Source organism: Pygocentrus nattereri, chromosome 19 (genome assembly GCF_015220715.1).
Source record: "Pygocentrus nattereri isolate fPygNat1 chromosome 19, fPygNat1.pri, whole genome shotgun sequence".
Taxonomy (NCBI): domain Eukaryota; kingdom Metazoa; phylum Chordata; class Actinopteri; order Characiformes; family Serrasalmidae; genus Pygocentrus; species Pygocentrus nattereri.
The window spans coordinates 12144727-12165017 of NC_051229.1; the positions used below are offsets into that span (position 1 = coordinate 12144727).

Here is a 20291-nt window from a genome sequence, read left to right on the forward strand (position 1 = left end):
CAGCATTGCGTGTTAACCCTGCCAGTCTGACTGTCTAAAACCCTGTGCATGAGGAAGTACCATTTTTGTCACTGTCATTTCAAAACCTTTTTTTTTTCCACTGTTAACTTTTTACATCAGGAAAAAACAGACTTTGCATTTGAAGATGACTGGAACAATAGAAAAGATCCAAAGATAAAACCAGACTATATCTATATACATTCAGGTTTTTTATATTAATATACAAAACAGTAATAATATATTATTTTGACTACTGAGTGAATTTCTGTTTTCCTGGTGAGTTCTGATCCCCTTGCTAGTTCAAGTAAGGTATCAGCAGGACTGCCATGATAGGACACATTCGACTTTTATGGATTAAATGACCTTCCCTCTATGCACCACTTACAATGTTTGGGTTGGACTCTTTGTTGAAATGCCTTATTGACCATTTCAGTATTAAAAACTGCAGTACAAAAAGTCATTTTGGCTGCCACCCCATTGCTAAATGGGATGTGAATGATGAGATAGCTGACCTCAGAAAGCTCCCACCAAAAAGGCATGTTCTTTAGTGTCATCTCTCCACGTGAGATGCACACATTGTGCTCGCAATTGTCAGCATTAGTGGGGTCCTGGATTGTTCTGTGAGGACAGTTTTTCTGAGCAATTTAGACTGACCACTTGAGAAAAACTAATTCTACTCTATATTAAATTAACATTGTAAGAAATAATTCAACACTATAAAAGTTAATTCTACACTACAAAAGTGAATTAAGTCAGTACTGTAAGTTCACTGCAAATTAATACAACACTAAGACTTAACAATGTAAGTTAACTGAAAGTTAGTTCAACACTATAAGAGTTAACTCTACACTCTAAGTTTACTGTAAGAGTTAATTCAGCACTGTAAGAGTTTATTTTACACTGTAAGAGTTAACACTAAGTTCACTGTAAGTTACTTTAACACTGTAAGTTCACTGTAAAAGTTTATTCAGCACTGTAAGAGTTAACTCAACGCTCTAAATTCACTGTAAGTTAATTCAGCACTGAAAAGATTTAACTCAACACTAAGTTAATTCAGAACTGTAAGAGTTAGCTCAACACTAAGTTCACTCTACATTAATTCAAAACAAAATTTAACACTGTAAGTTCACTGTAAGCTTTTATTCATCACTAAGAGTTAACTCAACACTAAGTTCACTGTACACGTTAATTAAGCACAACAAGAGTTACCTCAACACTGTACGTTCACTGTGAGTTAATTCAGAATTGTAAGAGTTAAAACTGTAAGTTCATTATAAGTTCATTAAGCACTGAGAAGATTTAACTTGACACTAAGTTCACTATAAGTTAATTCAACACTGTAAGTTCACTATAAGTTAATTCAACACTGTAAGTTCACTGTAAGTTAATTCAGCACTATAAGAGTAAAATCAATGCTAAGTTTACTGTAAGAGTTAATTCAACACTGTAAGAATGAACTCAACACCAAGTTCACTGCAAGTTCATTCAACACTTTAAGAGTTAACTCAATACTGTAAGTACACTGTAAGTTAATTCAACACTGTAAGAGTTTATTCAACACTGTAAGACTTAACTCAACACTAAGTACACTGTAAGTTAATTCAACACTGTAAGAGTTAACTTAACACTGTAAGTTCACTGTAAGTTAATTCAACACTGTAAGAGTTAACTTAACACTGTAAGTTCACTGTAAGTTAATTCAACACTGTAAGAGTTTATTCAACACTGTAAGACTTAACTCAACACTAAGTACACTGTAAGTTCATTCAACACTTTAAGAGTTAACTCAATACTGTAAGTACACTGTAAGTTAATTCAACACTGTAAGAGTTAACTTAACACTGTAAGTTCACTATAAATTAATTCAGCATTGAGAATATTTAACTCAACTTAAGTTTCGCTGTAAGCTTTTATTCATCACTCTAAGAGTTAACTCAACACGGTAAGTTAATTCAGAACTGTAAGAGAGAACTCAATACTATAAATTCACTGTCCATCAATTCAGCACTAAAAGTTAACGTAGGTTCACTGTACGCATTAATTAAGCACTACAAGAGTTCCCTCAACACTGTACATTCACTATGAGTTAATTCAGAATTGTAAGAGTAAACACTAAGTTCTCTATAAGTTCAGTCAACACTGTAAGAGTTAAGTCATCACTGTAAGAGTTCCCTCAACACTGTTTGTTCACTCTGAGTTAATTCAGAATTGTAAGAGTAAACACTAAGTTCACTATATGTTCATTAAGCACTGAGAAGATTTAACTCAACACTAAGTTCACTATAAGTTCAGTCAACACTGTAAGCGTTAAGTCATTACTGTAAGAGTTAACTCAACACTGTACATTCACTGTGAGTTAATTCAGAATTGCAAGAGTTAAAAGTGTAAGTTCACTATAAGTTTATTAAGCACTGAGATGATTTAACTCAACACTAAGTTCACTATAAGTTCAGTCAACACTGTAAGAGTTCACCGTAGGTTAATTCAGCACTGTAAGAGCAACACTGTTACTTCAATGTAAGTTAATTCAGTACTATAAGAGATAAATCAATACTGAGTTTATTGTAAGAGTTAACTCAACACTGTAAATACACTAGAAGTTAATTCAGAAATGTAAGAGTTAAGTCAACACTGTAAGACTTAACTCAACACTGTAACCTCACTGTAAGTTAATTTTGCACTATAAGAGTTAAATAAATACTAAGTTTACTGTAAGAGTTAATTCAACACTGTAAAAATGAACTCAATACCCAGTTCACTGTGAAGTCCTGCTGGTGACACCCTGTATAACTTAACATAATGCATGGCCATGACTTAATGAAATGTGGGAACAAGATAACTAAGCCACGGCCCTGACTCAGTAAGGCGTGGGGACGAGATCCTAATGCATGGCCGCAACTTAGTATGTCGTGGGAACTAGATCATTAAGTCTTGACCACAGCTTAATAAGGCATGATGCCGTGGTCACGACTTGATCATTTTGTTCCCACACCTTAGTAAGTTAGACCTTTTAATTTGTAAACAGTGTAAAAACTTGTCTGTAAAGTTGAGTTCAGTTCTCCATTTGAGCCTAAAAAGTCAGAACGCACTGTGTGAGTGTGGAGGCAGTGGGGCAGTAGGAGGCTCCTGTAAGTGGGAGGGCAGCAGGAGGGGGTTATAAATACAGGCTGAAGCGGAGTGGTCAGTGTGGAGCTGAAAGCTGGCCGCCTTCACTCCGTCTTTCCGAGCTCTAAGTGAGTCCAGCTGAGGCAGAAGTTGAGGTTTAGAGCTTCAGAGGGTCAGACAGGCAGTAGCATGTCCCGAATCTCCTCCACCATCTCCTCCTACCGGAGGCGCTTCGGCGATGACCGGAGCCGCGTGCTCTCCTCCTCGCTGCGGTCGCGCACGTCCTCCGCCCCGGTGCTGCACGCGATCTCTAGCGCGAGGGCGCGCGCGTCCACCCTGTCCCTGTCCGCGCCGGCGCCGGACTTCTCTCTGAGCGACGCCGTGAACGCGGAGTTCCGCGCGAACCGCACGAACGAGCGCGCGCAGCTGCAGTCCCTGAACGAGCGCTTCGCGAGCTACATCGAGAAGGTGCGCACGGCAGAGCAGCGGAACCGCGCGCTGAGCGCAGAGCTCGAGCATCTGCGCCGCGGACAGGGGGCCTCGCGCGCCGCGGAGATCTACGATGAGGAGCTGCGCGCGCTGCGCAGGCAGGTGGATGAGCTGACCGGAGAGAAGGCGCGCGCCGAGGTGGCCAGAGATAATCTAATACAGGACATCGAGAGGCTCCGAGAGAAGTGAGCGTGAGGATTATTATTATTATTATTGTTATTATTATTAGGTCTTTGAGTTACATTATGGAAACATGTTAAACAAACAAACAATCAAGCAAACATAAACAGATGGCTGCAGAAAAATGCAAACAGAGATGGTGTTTACATATACAGTCATGCAAAAGTTTGAGGACCCCTGGTCAGGTGACGTTTTGTTGATTTTCTCAGTGAAAATAAGTGAACACACAGAAAAAAGATATGATTATTTACAAAATTTTGTTGATTTGACCAGGGGCATTTGGTCATTTGACCAGGGGCGCCCAAACTTTTGCATATAACTGCACAAAGAGGAACAGAGCAGAAGGTGAGTTGATGTGTCTGAGGTTTGTCCTTCTAAACTAACATTTTGCTTTGCCTTCTTTCATTCAGGCTATTTATTTCAGTGGCTTGTTTTTAGGTTAAACTAGTGAACTGTTTTTTTTTTACAGTGTTAGCAGAGGAGCCTAAATCCGTCCTCTGGTAAAAGTGTTGTTACTTTAAGTAAAACTATCATACATTGTAAAAATGTTTCATCAGTTCAACCAAAAAAAGTACTCGAATGTGTTAAAAAGCACTTAAAAAAACTCAAAAACACTTCAAATCAACCTCTGCTGTCCCAGATTTTACAGCGCATAGACAGAAGTGTGACTGCCAGCACTGGAACTGACTTTGTCAGCCTCTGTTCTTCCCTAATCTGGTTACTCTTGGTATCCCAAACTACACTTTTAAAAAAGACGGCTCTTCAAGAGTTCTTTAATAAAGGAGTTGGCTCTATTTAGAACCGTGCACTGTATATAGAACCATTACATGCTTAAATGGTTCTTTGCCTGGTGAAATGGTGCTTCAGATTGATGGAGAATGCATCATACCACACATTCTCCTTCAATCCACAGAACCATTTCACCATGCAAAAAAACCCATTTAAACATGAAGTGGTTCTATATATAATGCATGGTTCTAAACAGAGCCAGCTCCTCTACCAAAGAATGCTTGGAGAACCATCTTTTTTAAGAGTGTAGAGTGAAACTAGCCAAAATATCCACCTGGCAGGGATTAACTGCTGTGGAGAGGCTGGGAAAAGTGGACTGGTGTGCAGAAGCAGTGGTGGGGTGGGGTGGGGGGGACTGACCTGATGTGTACTCATTAATATTTTATCATCTGTAATTCAAAGATTTTAAACCTTTAAACCACTAGATTTTAAAGACAAATGTAAACTCTCCATGTTAGATGCTACAGCATCAATGTATTTGAGACGTAATAGCAAGTAAACAAGAAAATTACCCATAAGACTCTAGTCAGCCGCTGTGCATAAGCACAGTGTACTTGAGAAACAGGATGTTTCATCTGCTGTGCATGCAAAGTCCTTCCCATCTGTTGTAATAATGTGCTGTAACTTTTGCACTTTTCCACATTTTATGTTTTATTGCATTTTTTCCTCAAAATAAATGTTAAATTTAGCTTTAATTATTCATTGAAATCTGCAGAACTGTGCTCTCTGTAGAGGATGTGTTCACTTAGTTTCACTTAGGAAACCAACAAAACATCATTTGTCCAGGGGCGCCCAAACTTTTGCTGCAAACAACTGTAAAAAGTGGAACAGGGCAGAAGATGAGTTGATGTGTATTAGAGGTTTGAATCAATGTATAATGTAGAAAATTGTTCTTGTAACTGTTGCAGGGCTTCTTTCAAAAAAGTGATGTACTGAATTGGCAGGATTCAAGTGTATACATTATTTTTATATTAACAAAACATTACACCATAGTTTTTTATTACAATGTGCTTGCTTTTGGCAATTATTAAGTAAATCTATCCAATGTTCTTAATGTGGAACATCTGAATCATGTCAATTCAATGCATCACTTTTCCCCCAGTGTTTTCATGGTTTCCAGGTAAAATGAACAGATGCAAATGACTTTCTAAGCCTATTCTCAGCCCTTAAACAGGGGAAATTCTTCTCTAATTTGACATAGTTACTCACATAAATATCTTCCTCAGTGAAGAATGTGTTTATTATTGCACTTGGCAAACATTTTCATTGTAAAGCTGTTATCAAAAGATATGACTCATGTTTTCGTTCATTCTTCTTAGGCTTCAGGAGGAGATTCTACAAAGAGAAGAGGCTGAGAACAGCATGCAGTGCTTCAGACAGGTATGGAGTCCAGTTGCGGCCAGCCTGAATCAAGACCGAGACCAGACAACACTTTTAGTAGTCAATTTTGAATCAAGACAGAGATCAGGAATGGCTAAGACTGATGAGCAAATAATTTTTTTTCAGAATTTAAAAATAAAAAGATTATGATTTAAATTTAATGAAACATTATTGTTGCGCAAACACTGTTGCCTGCAGAAAACCATCCGCTACCCTGCTCCATGTTTAAAATAAATGGAAAAAGTTAGCGGTGCAGGCTCACACTTGCTGATACAGAACATAAACTCAATCTAAATGTAATTAATGTTATAGACTATGAAATTAATCATTTAAATACTATAACAAAGAATAGTAATGACCCTGAATAGTGGACTCTTTTGCTTTAGCTCATTATAACTGACGTTGATGATGATGAACCCTGGCTGTAGCAATAGTGGGTGATTTCAGAGATTCCACTCTTGGCAGTCTGCTCAGCTGTTTTGGACACAGGAGCAGTGATGTGGATGGGCGGTCAGCACAGTTTATGAATGGACACTCAGAATTAGTGTAGACCGAGTGTGAGCATATGAGTATAGCCACATAATGATGTAATGTCCCCATAATGATGGAAAACATAATGATGGAAAACATCATGTGCTCAAGAATGTGACATCGTGGGGACATTTCTCTGGTGTCTAGGAGGACAATTCTTCTTCACAAAAACAGCAGCTTATATGTAAAAAGCAGATGTGGATGCTGAGGTCATGTTAAGTGCAAAGTGGCCATACAAAGAGTCTGTTGGAAGGTGCCACACTCCCAGTAAGAAGAGAGACATTTGTTCCGATGTTGTTGTGGACGTTATTAGTGCAGCAGTGTTAGTTGCCCTATTCTGTGCTGGGCTGTTTCCTACTTAGTTCTAGTGTTAGTTCCTACCATCAATTGAAAGCATATAGTTAGAAGTGACCTGCCTGCTATCCCGGCCACTTGAGTAGCACTGGGCATTGGTTCTACTTTGCCAAGACAATATTATGATCTGAAAACACTCGAGAGTGCAAATCCATCAATATTTTACCAACGCACATGTACCTGAGTCAAGCTAACTAGTTTCTACTAGTTACACAACTCTGTAAGACAGCAAGTCTTCATCAGCATTGAGTCTCCAAGTGTTGTGCTAGTTGCCTGTAGTTGTAGCTCACATCTGAGTAGGCAGCCTCAGTTACTCATCCAACATAAAAACTACTGATATTTCTTATCCTTATTTGAGTAATTAAACATGCTTCCCAATGTATTCTTTTCTTGCTGCTACCTTTTTGTACTACGTATGTGTAACGTTGAGCTATGATGAGGCGGACACATATGCGGAGAAAAGCAAGATTTATTTGGGGCAAATCCAGGGTCATGGTCATAACAGTCCCAGTTCAACAAGCCAACACGGAGAAATGGAGGGACAGACATAACAAAATAAACAAGGACTGAAACACACACCGGAGGCCAGAATAACAAAACACTAGCATATAAAACACTTCCAACAGATAGCACAAACAACAAAGACCAGCCAACACAAGGGGCAAACACAGGGCTTAAATACAAACAAGGATAATGACAAAGAACAGGATACAAGAGGGAAAACACAGGTGGCAACAATCAGGGGAGGAGTCAGAAAACAAGGGGGCTGGACTGGGAAGGAATCAAGACAAAGAAAGCATATGGACCAGACCAAAACAGAAAAGCACATGGAGGAGTGGGAGGGGCCAATCATGACAGTATGTTTTTAGCCTCTTAACACCTGATCTCTCACCTGGAAAACTAAGTCTATGGCCAAGTGTTAATTTCAGCTAAGGTACTTTGTTGCTGGCCATTTTTTCCTTGCCCACGATCAATTGGATATCAGTTCATTAACTCTTGCGGACACATGAATATCAAAATTAGTCAGAATGCACATTCCTAGCTTGTAGCACAGCAGCATTTACACAGTAATACAGAAGGTATTAGAAATACCCTACAAAGACAGAAACACAAACCATAGTGTGTATGTGTGTACTGGAGATGAGATTCTGAAAAGTAGGTAATGGAAGCTCTAACTTTAAAACTACCAGCTACTTCTCAAAGCTGATAATATAAACAGTATTACAGTGAATTGATGGCGCAGAGCAAAGATTTGTCCTACAACCATATGTGCAGGACCATTTAGATACCTTTCAGTTTAGGAGTGTAGCAGAATTGCAGCACTACACTAAATAACCTGACCAAAGGCAAAATTCAGCAAGTAGCCTTGCATAGGTTAAAAACAAGCACAACAATCAGCTGCACCCAACAAACACCCCTCATGTCATATGAGATAAGTAGATAACATCTTCAGTAACTTCTGCATATGTAAGTGGAATATTGAACAAAAACCTGACAGGATATTAGATAGCAGAAAAATGTTAATAACAGGCTAGTGCAAGAAAGTTATAATGTCATACATCGTCATGGCATCCTATGGCAAAACAAACACAATTATAGAAGAATGGGGTCATGCTGTGTTAGTACTCAGATTTATCTTTTGGCCACAGGCCTGATTAAAATATTTTTCTGAACCAGATAAGACCGACTATTTGCATCAGGTTTTGTCATGTTCAGATGTTATCTCTCAAGTATTTGGTCAGTTTCAAATTTCAGATAAGTAAGACAGTAAATTGTCAGGTTGCAGTCAAGTTAGGACATAACTTTGTTGGGCTTCAATCAGGTTCAGACAGAATGTTGTCAAGTTGGGAAAGAATTTTTGTTGGGTTACAGGTGACAAAATTTTGTCAGGCTACAGTCGAGTTCAAACATAATTGTTTTGTGTATGACAAAGGTGTTTTGCAGTTGGGATCAAACAGAATTTTTTGGTGTTACTGTCATGTTCAGGCAGAATTTGTTTGGGCTACAGTCAAGTTCAGACAATTTTATTGGGCTACAGTCAGGTTCGGTCAATTTTATTGGGCTACAGTCAGGTTCAGGCAATTTTATTGGGCTACAGTCAGGTTCAGACAATTTTGTTGGGCTATAGTTAGGTTTATACAGAATTATGTTGGGCTACAGTCAGGTTCAGGCAGAAATTTGTGGTGTTACATTTGAGTTCAAACAGAATTTCGTTGGGCTACAGTCAGGTTCAGGCAATTTAGCTGGGCTACAGTCAGGTTCAGACAACTGTGTTGGTCTACAGTCGGGTTCAGCCAGAAATTTGTGGTGTTACATTTGAGTTCAGACAGAATTTCATTGGGCTACAGTCAGGTTCAGGCAATTTAGCTGGGCTACAGTCAGGTTCAGACAACTGTGTTGGTTTACAGTCAGGTTCAGACAGAATTTCATTAGGCTACAGTCAGATTCAGACAATTTTGCTGGGCTACTGTCAGGTTTGGATAGCATTTTGTTGGGCTACAGTGTGGATATAAAGTTTGATGCTGTAAGCCAGGCTGAAGCTACATCTTTGGCTACATTTCCGGTTCTGTTAAAAAAAATTCAGGCCTGGTTAAAGCTCTAGCAGAGCTCAGGCTCCAGTAAGACTATATCTTCAGGGCATGGCATGGCAGGCTGTCTGCTGCAGGGCGACTGGCTTGAATGGCTGGCTTTGTCTGTGGTATTAGAGCTGGGTAAAGCTGCTTCACTGCTGATTTCCCCCATGCTCTGACAAAGCAAACTGTTATGGTGTTATGTTGGATGCCAAGGCTGTGGATGCCTGGGTACGTTGTAGAAAAACAGAGGCAGTGTTTTGTAAAGGAGCTCAACCCAGATTGATTGTGATATTAGGCTTGGATATGATGCTTCAGTCAGCAGGAAGAGAAGTGGGAGCCACCCAGACAATGTGGCAGACACTGTTAGTTGTGGAATAAGGTATAATTCAGAAATCACATATTAAAAATAATATTTCATATAAAAACACAAGAAGACACATGTAGGCTCACTGGTGATTTTGGATAGTAAATAAAATGACTGTATTTGTATCAGTAAGTTCCAATAAATTGTTTCACACCAAACCACTTTGAATGCCTGAACATCTCAGTCAATGAATAATGTAGACATTTTAAAAAGCAGAGCAATTTCCCTTTTTCTTAGTTTTTTTTCCTTCCTACAAATGCACTGTTTTTGTCACAGTGACATTATCTGTGATTGCTCCAACAGGATGTGGATAATGCAGCACTTGCCCGGGTGGACCTGGAGCGGAAAGTGGACTCTCTGCAGGATGAGATTACCTTTTTGAAGAAGCTTCATGAGGAGGTCAGAAGTGTTACACAGTTTCACACCCTGGCCTATTTATCTCTTTTTTTCTTCTCAGTAGGTTCTCCACTTTCTCCGCCGCTTAAAACCCATGCTATGAAGAAGTGTGACACAAAAGCATGTTCACTCACTATGTACCCACTTCACTGTTCCCTCCATGTGCTACATCTCACCATGGAAAAGTACTACATGTTGTATATCTGTGCTGATATACAACATACTCCCACTGGCCATTCCACTAGAGACCGCTACCTTGTAGCTTCATCTTGCTAGGGTACAGTCATAGACAGTAACCCGCATGTTGATGTACACTTTGTGTTAGCCATTCACTAGTCTGTTAAGCATGCAGCAACAGATTCTAGGCAGTTTCGCTACAGCTCCAGTTGCTTTAAATGTCTTACTTGTACTAACAGTGGTATATGGGCATTCGCTGATGAATGACAGGAATTTTTGGCCTCTTCATATTTACAGTGAGGAAAATAAGTATTAAGACACATGTGTTTTCATAGGCATAAAAGAAAAAAAATAAAATTGATAGGATTCAGACACCACAAGTTAATGTCATTAGTACTTTGTTGGTGACCACTGTTGGCAATTCCAACTTTGAGACAACTACAGTAAGAAGTAATTTGCTTTTTGTAGAATTGGAATTGAACCACTTTCAATTCCCCAAGCTTCCAAGGATCTCTCTGTCAGACTCACAAATCCTTAAAAATGAAAGTGAAGAGGTTGACTAGACTTTTTTCACTTTTTTCAGAAGCCAGCCTCGAGTCTATTGCATGTTTGGCGTCATTCTCTTGTTGACGGGTTCGTTTTTTTCACCTTATTTCGCAGATGAGATTAAATTCTCCTCTTATATATCCTGATACTTCGCTCCACTCATATTTCCTTTGATGATGATACAGTCAATCAGTACCGTTTGCAGTGAACCAGCCACATATTGTGATGCTCCCACCACTGTGCTTGACTGTAGATGTGGCATTCTTGGGATCATACACATAAGCCTTTTCTCAAAACAATACGAGCTATTTATTGTCAAAGAGTTCTGGTTTTGTTTAGTCTATCCAGAGCACATTGTTCCAAAGCAGTTCTGAAGACGCATGCGCAATTGTTAGTCATGCATCTTTTTGCTTCATTTTTGGAGATTAGTGCATTGCAGTTCATTGCTTATTGTTTCAATTAGTTGTGGTTTCACACTTTCCAATGGCATATTATTGAACAAAATGTACTAACAGGGATGTTTAAGGTCTTTGCTGTGGCTCTCCTATCTTTACCAACAGTGCCAATAATAACAACAATTCCTATAGTACATTAGGCCAACTCCATAATCTCTCCCACTTTTTCTCTTTAGGAAATGACAGAAGTCCAAGCTCAAATCCAGCAGCAGCATGCACAGGTGGATCTAGACATGGCCAAGCCTGACCTGACTGCTGCTCTCAGGGACGTCCGGCAGCAGTATGAGAGCCTGGCCACCAAGAACATACAGGAGTCTGAGGAGTGGTACAAGTCTAAGGTGCTGACCACATGGCACATGTTTTTCATAATTTTAATCTGCAATCACAATGGAAATATCTGCTTTTCTCTGCAAATCAGCTTTTGGGCAGCCCCCCAACTCTCTCTCTCTCTCTCTCTCTCTCTCTCTCTCTCTCTCTCTCTCCCGTTTACATTTGTTCCACTTTGCACAAAAATGCTGATTTCAAACCCTGCTTAATTAACTCTACCAATGACCACATGCCTGAGGCCTTGTCTGAGTCGTCAAAACAGAATGGGCTTGTGGGTGTGATGAGCAATAGTACAGTGTAAACACAACGCACTTAAGCTTGACTCTTTAATCTCATTACCACTCGTGACTATCTGCTTCTGTCTCTGCTGATCTCTCACATGAGGTTCAACAGAAGTACACCTCATGAACTTATGACAACTGTGTGGCATTTAACATGTTTTTTTTCAGTTTTATCATTATTCTTCAACATTTAAAAAGGCTGTTTAAGTTATTCTGTGTATAAGAGTGACAATATGTACATTTGTTCTGATTAGCTGCTCTTCATTGTGTCTCATTCATGAAGTCAACTCTTTATAGCTTCAGCATGGATGGGTGTAGCTAATCTGCTGTTGACTGAGTAGGCAGATATATGTGAATGCGTTGATTTTCGTGACATCACAAAAATGCTACATCCCTTTTTGCAGCGTAATTTCTCTATATATATGGACTGTAAGGACTCAGGAATATACGATATGTTTTAAAACTTGTGTTTGTACATTGTACATCAAACTCTTGTATTTTAAAAAAGCATTTGGTTTTAGTAGATGGCTCTTTAAAGGGTCTACCAACTTATTTAGTTGGTTTTTTTTGCTGTTATATAAGGTACCACATGAATTTGCTGTTGACTTTCAAGTGAAGTAAAATTTTTGTGTATCCTATATTAGATGTGAGTTGGGTGGGAAAAAGCTTGGGATGTAAGCTTTTCATTTTACCAATCAGAATTAGGACAGTTTTTTCATCCTTTAAATTACAGAAATCTTTTGAAAATTTTGAAAAGAAGTAAAATACCAGTACTGGTACTTTTATGAGGGGAAATTCTTTGCAATTTCTACAGTGAAAACCAGTAAAAAAGTAGACATATTTGACATATTTAAAAGCCTCTGCAATAGTATTTAATAAGCTGCCACATGTCTGTTTATCCCGTGACCCTGAGGGAGAAGCGGCTTAGAAAATGGATGGATGGATGGATGGATGTCTGTTTTTGTAAAAAAAAAAAAATTAATTGCCATTATAGAGCATGCATTGTGTCTTAGGCAGGCTGTCTGATCATTTGTGAGGGAGACAAAGAAAAGTAGTTCCTATCCTACATATTTATTTACCATGGTATTTCTAATCACTACTAGTTTAATTATAATTTTCAGTTTACTGCTTAAAGCAGTTAAAAACTAGTATCAATATTATTGTGTAAAGATCGATTCTTAAAAGGTTCAGAAGTATCAATAGTTCAATCCGCCTACCCCTAAACCAAATTTCTGTAGTTGATCCTATAGTTGAACCAGTTAGCAAGGTAAGTAGCTGGTATTTACTAAGCTATACTGTTTCCAAATTACTTTATCACCTTAAAACAGTGCCAGCATCTCAGTTTGCTATGACCATCTTAGCTAGCTAACCAGGTAGTATTTACTAAGCTATATCATATCCAATTTTACTGTATTACCTTTACAGTGCTAGCAGCTCAGAGTTAACTATGAACATCGTAGCTATTGAACTAATAAGGACTGTTACAGTTAGTCATGGTGCATGATTTGATGGTTGCTATATCATTTGAAACATTTGAAACACGGAGGCAGATTTACATCTGGGAGTTTACAGATGACATGGACTTCTTAGTGCCAGAGGATGGGCTCTGTTTGGTGGCAATACATGCCACATTACTTCTAAGTAATATCACACATGTGGCAAAGAAACACATGGAAAACATGGTTATTTTGGCCATAAATAAATGAAATAACAACTGCAAACATCTGACAGCTCTCAGCTCTGTCATTCTGAATAAACCAACTTATATGTGCCTTTTAGCATAGTTAGCTAACAATCACCTGTTAAGGGGTTGTTCAGTCTGAAACACCTACATACTCCTGATCAAGCAGCATGTCTGAGTTTTCTGGCTTATAATTGACTTTGAATTACAGGAAAGGATATTGTTAATGAACAATTTAGAACTAATTGACCCATTCATGTAGTATAAAATTCGATGGAATAAAAGCTTGTTACAATAACAATTAACAATAAGAACAATAAATATAAGATTAAAAATAAGAACATTTTGGCTTTACTGCTGCATTACAGTCTATAAATGACGATTCTGGAGATGAGATTTTTTCTCTTGGCAGCCGATCATCAAGTCACTTACAGTATCTTGTATGATTTTTATATTTGCAGCTGTTTTAACCTTTTTTTCTCTTATTCTCCTCAACTATCACTTCTTTTTTCTCTCCTTGTCTCTCTTCTTGTTCTCTTATTCATTCCAGCTGACAATACAGGGACCTCAGCTGTTCTCCTCTTTCACTCATTAGATTTATAGGTCTTAACCATCTTATTATCTGTGTGAATTTGCAGTTTGCTGATTTGACCGAAGTTGCCAACAGGAATAATGATGCTCTACGTGCAGCCAAGCAGGAGGCCAATGAGTACCGCCGGCAGGTGCAGGCTCTCACCTGTGACGTGGATGCCCTCAAGGGGACAGTAAGTGCATTACACAAGGCTTGATAAACAAACAGGAATCCCAATTCAGTTGTATTTTGTCCTTCACCTCCCTGTAAAACTGATTCAATATTTTAACTTAATAAAGCTTGTCATTTGGTTGCTTTAAATTTTTGAATTCATAGAACTTTAGCGTTCTGTAACATTTAAACATTAACAGATTTATTCTTTTAATAATCTGTCTTTACCTTCTGTTAACTTATTTGAGGTTCAGTGAACTTTAAGTTAAAACAATCTCTGAATCATTTTTGCACTGCAAACACACTAAATTCCCTTCAAAACTAGATCTGATTATCATTTTCATAGTGCTCCTATAATCAACCAAGATTTCTCAGGACATGCTAATATTCATGCTAACCTATTTTTATTCTAATTTCCACTAGTTAAAATGGATTGCTGTTTTGTTTTAATTTCAGTGCTCCTAAAATTAGCATTTAAAGATTAGTGGAATATGCTTATTACGCTATACGGCCAAAAGTATGTGGACACCAGACCATCACACCTATATGAGCTTGTTGGACATCCAGTTCCAGTTCGTGGACATTAATATGGAGTTGGTTCCTCTTTTGCAGCTATAGCAGCCTCCACTCTTCTTGCAAGGCTTTCCACAAGATTTTGCAGTGTGTCTGATGGAATTTTTGTCCATTCAATCAAAAGAGCATTGCAGACACTGATGCTGGATGAGACGCTCTCTGCAGGCCACTGGAGTTCCTCCACACCAAACTTGTCAAACAATGTCTTTACAGAGCTCACTTTGTGCCCAGAGGCACAGTCAAGCTGAAAGAGGAAAGGGTCTTCTACAAACTGTTGCCACAAAGACGGAAGCGTATAATTGTCTTAAATGTCTTTGTGTGCTGTAGCATTAGGTATTACCCTTCACTGAATCTGAAGGGCCTAGCCCGAACCCTGAAACAGCCCCAGAAAATTACCCCTCCTCGACCATAAATTACTTTTGGTACTATGCATACTAGCAGATAGATGATTTTTACTTAACACGCACTTCAGCACTTGGCAAAGCTGCTCTGCAAGTTAGCATCATCTACCGCTTAATGGCTGAGTCTGTGTTGCTTCTAGATGTTTTCATTTCACAACAACAGCACTTACAGTTGACTAGGGCAGATCTATCAAGGCAGACATTTCAGAAAATGACTTGTGGCAAAGGTAGCATCCTATAACATTGTTTTAAAGTCATCCATTCTACTACATTCTACTGTTTGCCTATGGAGATTGCACGTCTAACTCCTGTTAGCAAAAAGTGTAGCTGAAACACCTGAACTCAATAAATAGGAGGGGTGTCCTCATACTTTTGGACATATAGTGTAACAGCAATGAGAATTTCTAGATTTTATTTTTCCTCTTGCTGTTGGACATAAGCAGACACTGTATACAAGTCAGTCTAGGTATTTTCCCTGCTATAATCCACTTAACGTGGGGCTTGATTGGACTTGCTAATTTTCTGACGAGTTGAATCAAATGAGTTTGCCATGGGAGAACCCAATATAATGCAGTACAGGATCTTAGAATCTTAGTGTTTTGAAATCAATGCTGCATACAATATTAAGATAACTCTGTTACCTCGCTCTCTCTGTCTGTTTGTAGAATGAGTCTCTGGAGCGTCAGATGAAAGAGTTGGAGGAGAACTTTGCCATGGAGTCCTCAGGTTACCAGGACACCATCAGCCGTCTGGAGGAAGACATCCACAGCATGAAGGATGAGATGGCCCGCCACCTGCGGGAGTACCAGGATCTGCTCAATGTCAAAATGGCCCTAGACATTGAGATTGCCACCTACAGGAAGCTGCTGGAAGGGGAGGAGAGCAGGTAGGTGAAAAACAGACCACAAATGAACGCTGAAGGTTCAGGAATCTTTTCTTAATGAGACTGCTGATTTGGCCTTTTATGTTGAATTGCACAGAATTATATTATTATGTGAGTATGAACCTAGATCAGCTGTCTTGTACTGGGATGATTAATAAATATGGGCTTCTACACTTTTAAAAATAAAGGCTCCTCAATGGCTCTTAGCTTGGGCATATTTTCTATGACACAGCTTTGATTGATATAGAATCTGATACAGAACCTATATTATGTGGGAGGTCCTTAAAAAGGTTAGTCACCTTCACACTTTCTAAAAATGATTCTTTAAAAACATGTACCATTAAGTTCTTTGAGGAACCACATGTGGCTTTTCCATGGTATCACTCCAAAGAACCCTTTTTGTTGCTCTTGTTTTGATATTAGAAGTGGATATTAGTGGTCACGTAGTGGTTTAATCTATATACTCTCCTGCTTTTAGAATCTCAACCCCTTTGCCAAACTTTTCCACCCTCAATTTGAGAGGTGAGTATCTAGTTTTACCACTCATGCACATAAGACTCATGTGCTTTTTGTATGTATACTATTATTGTGGATCTTTTTCACAGAAACCATGCTGGAGTCCAGACCTATGATTGAAAGCACAACAACCAAGAAGGTGCTCATCAAGACCATTGAGACCAGAGATGGCCAGGTGGGTTTCAAATCTGTTTGAAGCATTTAAAAAAAATAAAAAATTCAAAGAACTCAAAGGACATGGTGATGAAGTATTTAAAACAATTAAAACAATTATAATAAAATAAGACCAGGCATTTTAGCCCTAGACATGTTTCAAAATGTAACAATACATTGACACATTTGCAAACAAAATAACTTTAAACTCTTTCAAATCTAAAAACCACTGCACACCAGCTTCCTGACTCCACTGCTATTTCCTCTTATTCTCCAGGGTATATTTGTTTTTTTCCATCTGAATTTACATGACCAAATCGTAAGGCAAGTTATTCAGTAACTGCATGAAATAAATGCAAATTTTCAGTTTATTTTGTAAAAGCTTCCCTCACATTAACAGAACATGTGTTTTATGCTCACACATATTACTATATGCTTACAATTTACTGCAGAAAGCCAAAAATCTTAGACGCTCTGTATTATTTTTTAAAAATAATTTTTACAGAGCAGATCACTGAAAAGACGCCATCTGTTTACAGTTTATAGCACAGATTTGTGGAAAAATGGGTCGACTTTCAGTCAACAAATAAATTATGAGTTCAGCTTGTTCTATTCTATAAAATTCTTCTTCTTGCATCACCCATCTATTTGACTGGAAAGGAAACAGTTACAGCCACCTTTTGAATGTAGCTTATGAAAAATGGAAGTTATGAAGAATATGACGAAGTGTATTTTGGAACCACTGGTGCTTCCAAGGAGTTTAAGAGGATACGCACCATCATGTTCAGAACAAGATCAAAACAAAACAATATAGTAGGAGTAGTGGCTTGAAATTTATACGGGAAAAGGCAGTCAAAGTTCTAAACAGACTAACACGAATGGTCTGTTAATGATCTGTTACCTCAGACAGTATTACTAGTCTTTTTTCACCTCATTACGTTTAGATGCAAAACAACAAATGGGTAGTGAATAATGCCTAGTCCTCACTACAGGGTTTTTAAAATCCTAACCGATGTTAAAAACACGGAAGATCTCACACATAATGACAGATTACACCGATTTTTTTAATCCTCAGTAGTCTTTCAGTCATCAAACACCACATACGAAGGACAAAGGTATTGGGACACCCCTCCTACTTATTGAGTTCAGGTGTTTCAGCTACACCCTTTGCTAACAGGTGGATAAAATTAAGCACATAGCCTTGCAGTCTCATTGGACAAACGCTGGCAGTAGAATGGGCATACTGATTAGCTCAGTGACTTTTAACATGGCTGCCAAGGATGACAGGGACGCCGCCTCTGTCACAAGCCAGTTTGTGAAATTTCTGTCCTGCTAGATCTGCCCCTGTCAACTGTAAGTGCTATAATTGTGAAATTGAAGCACTTAGGAGGAACAACAGCTCAGCCACAAAGCACGAAGACCTAAAACCAGTCACCTAAGTTTTGCCTCTGGAAACAACATCAGCAAAAGAACTGCACATTAGGAGCTTCATAAAATGTGTTTGCATGGCCGAGCAGCTACACAAGCCTAAGATCAAAATGCACAATGCCAAGCATCAGATGGAGTAGAGTACAGCATGCCGCCACTGGGCTCTGGAGCAGTGGAAATGTATTCTGTGGAGTGATGAATCACACTTCTCTATCTGGCAGTCTGATGAACGAGTCTGGGTTTGGCAAATACCAGGATTATGTATTTCGTCCTGTAGTAGAATATTAGAGTACTTTCAGCATTATAGCCTCCTTTTAGATTATCATGTTAAGTGAAGTGCTTCAATAAAAAAATCCTTTTGAAGCTTGTAAAGAAGAAATATCAGATCAGTAAAAAGATTTTTACATTTTACATTTTTTGTTTCCTTTAAAAAAGAATTTGAAAAATATTTTTAAAAAGTTAATTTTATCCCAACACAACCTGCTATAGTACTAGTAAAATAATTACTTGAAAAAACTTAAATATCCATGGTTTGCAATTAAACCTTAATGTATTTTTGCCTGACTGAATTTTTAAGTTTCAACAAATTTGAACATCAAATAGTAAGTTTACACAACAACAACCTGCGTCTTACATTCTTTTTTTAATGTAAACTTATTATCTAATATTTAATGAACTTACAATTTTCAGTCCGCCACTACAAATCATTTTCACAGCATGCACGCTTTCAGAATACACACCTCTTTGTAATAACAAGTGTGTTTATTCCCATTCATGCGTTTGCTTGTTCAAAATGGTAGTTGCCTTAAAAATCTGTTTTTGCACCAGCATTGAAAATTTAAGTTGCTAGCTTTCTATCTTGGCCTTTCCATTGTCCTCATAGTCCTTTGTTTTGCTCTACTTGGATTTTATAGGTGATTAATGAGTCTACCCAGAACCATGAAGATCTAGAGTGACCAGAAACTGGCCCCGCTGGACCTCACACCTCGGTCTGACTCGCCCAGCAACACATAATACAAAGAGCACCACTCACGCTCCCTATAGACGCAAAGAAACAGCTGCTACCCCTTCGATGCGCATAAATGACTGCTTTCCAGTGCCTTTTCTGCCAGATTAAGGACTTAGATCCACTGTCTAGGTGTTGAAGTTACAGTAATAGCAATAGCGGCCCTCTGATAAGAGCCATTTCAGTATTTACTTAAATAGATCAGACTGGAACTGCTTTAACAAGCTTTTATAAGCCAACAGAACGTTGTCAGTAAATACTTGCACCAATAAAGTCTGTGGAGGATGGAGACAGTGATGTGTGTTTTTTTGTTGACAGTTCATGTTGTATGTGCGTAGGAGAGAAATTGGAATACTACAGCATTTCCACAGACCATCATTTAGCCTGTGTTTAATAAAATAACTGAAAAACTGTTGACTCAGAGGTGCAGAAAGAACCGTTCACTGGATTCTATTATAAATGTATACATCTGTCAACAGGATGCTGCAGGTATACTGTTTAAGGAAATTGCTGAGAGAACTCAAAATATCAAGGCAACATGATGCATTTCTGAGTTTCCTCACCAGTTGCTTGTAGTCATCCTTAGGTTCATTTGTTTTACCAACGCTGTCCAGCCAATGTTAGGCTTCCAATAAAATACACTGTGTTTACATGCACACCAATAATACAATCATGATCAGATTTCAGCAGTTTATTGTGTGAGTGGTCATGTAAACAGCATACGCATATTTCTTAGAGAGGATTAAGGCTGCCATTGTATTTCCAGAAATCTGATAAAGAGAGCTGGATTTTAACTCAGTACATGTATTTTTCAGTGCATGGATACCCTTACTCAGATTTCTTTCATTTTTCTGTTTGCGCATGTGCGATAACAGAGTGCTGTCCTGGAAACAGCAAAACCCATGAGATGGCACAAAACACATCTGGAGGGACCCTGAAACCAATTGCATGCTTGACTAAG

The 20291-nt window shown here is 38.6% G+C and overlaps 1 protein-coding gene across 2 annotated transcripts; it reads left to right on the forward strand.

Annotated features, from left to right (window-relative positions):
• Positions 1-3195: 3195 nt before the first annotated feature.
• On the forward strand, positions 3196-19621 carry viml (vimentin like). 2 transcript variants are annotated; one of them, XM_017707396.1, is made up of 9 exons: positions 3196-3779; positions 5883-5943; positions 10069-10164; positions 11516-11677; positions 14267-14392; positions 16010-16230; positions 16706-16749; positions 16833-16918; positions 19239-19621. In XM_017707396.1, the coding sequence occupies exons 1-9, from the start codon at positions 3295-3297 to the stop codon at positions 19278-19280; spliced, it is 1323 nt and encodes a 440-aa protein (XP_017562885.1). In that variant the 5' UTR covers positions 3196-3294; the 3' UTR covers positions 19281-19621. The 2 variants fall into 2 exon arrangements, 1 of the variants encoding a protein (XP_017562885.1); XR_001858270.1 differs by lacking the exon at positions 16706-16749.
• The last annotated feature ends 670 nt before the right edge of the window (positions 19622-20291 follow it).

Bases quoted from the DNA above. Each gene is read 5' to 3' on its own strand.
- viml (XM_017707396.1), top strand. From the start codon at position 3,295: ATGTCCCGAATCTCCTCCACCATCTCCTCCTACCGGAGGCGCTTCGGC. The intron at 14,393-16,009 runs GTAAGTGCATTA...GTCTGTTTGTAG, and splicing joins TGGATGCCCTCAAGGGGACA to AATGAGTCTCTGGAGCGTCA. The intron at 16,919-19,238 runs GTGGGTTTCAAA...TGGATTTTATAG, and splicing joins TTGAGACCAGAGATGGCCAG to GTGATTAATGAGTCTACCCA.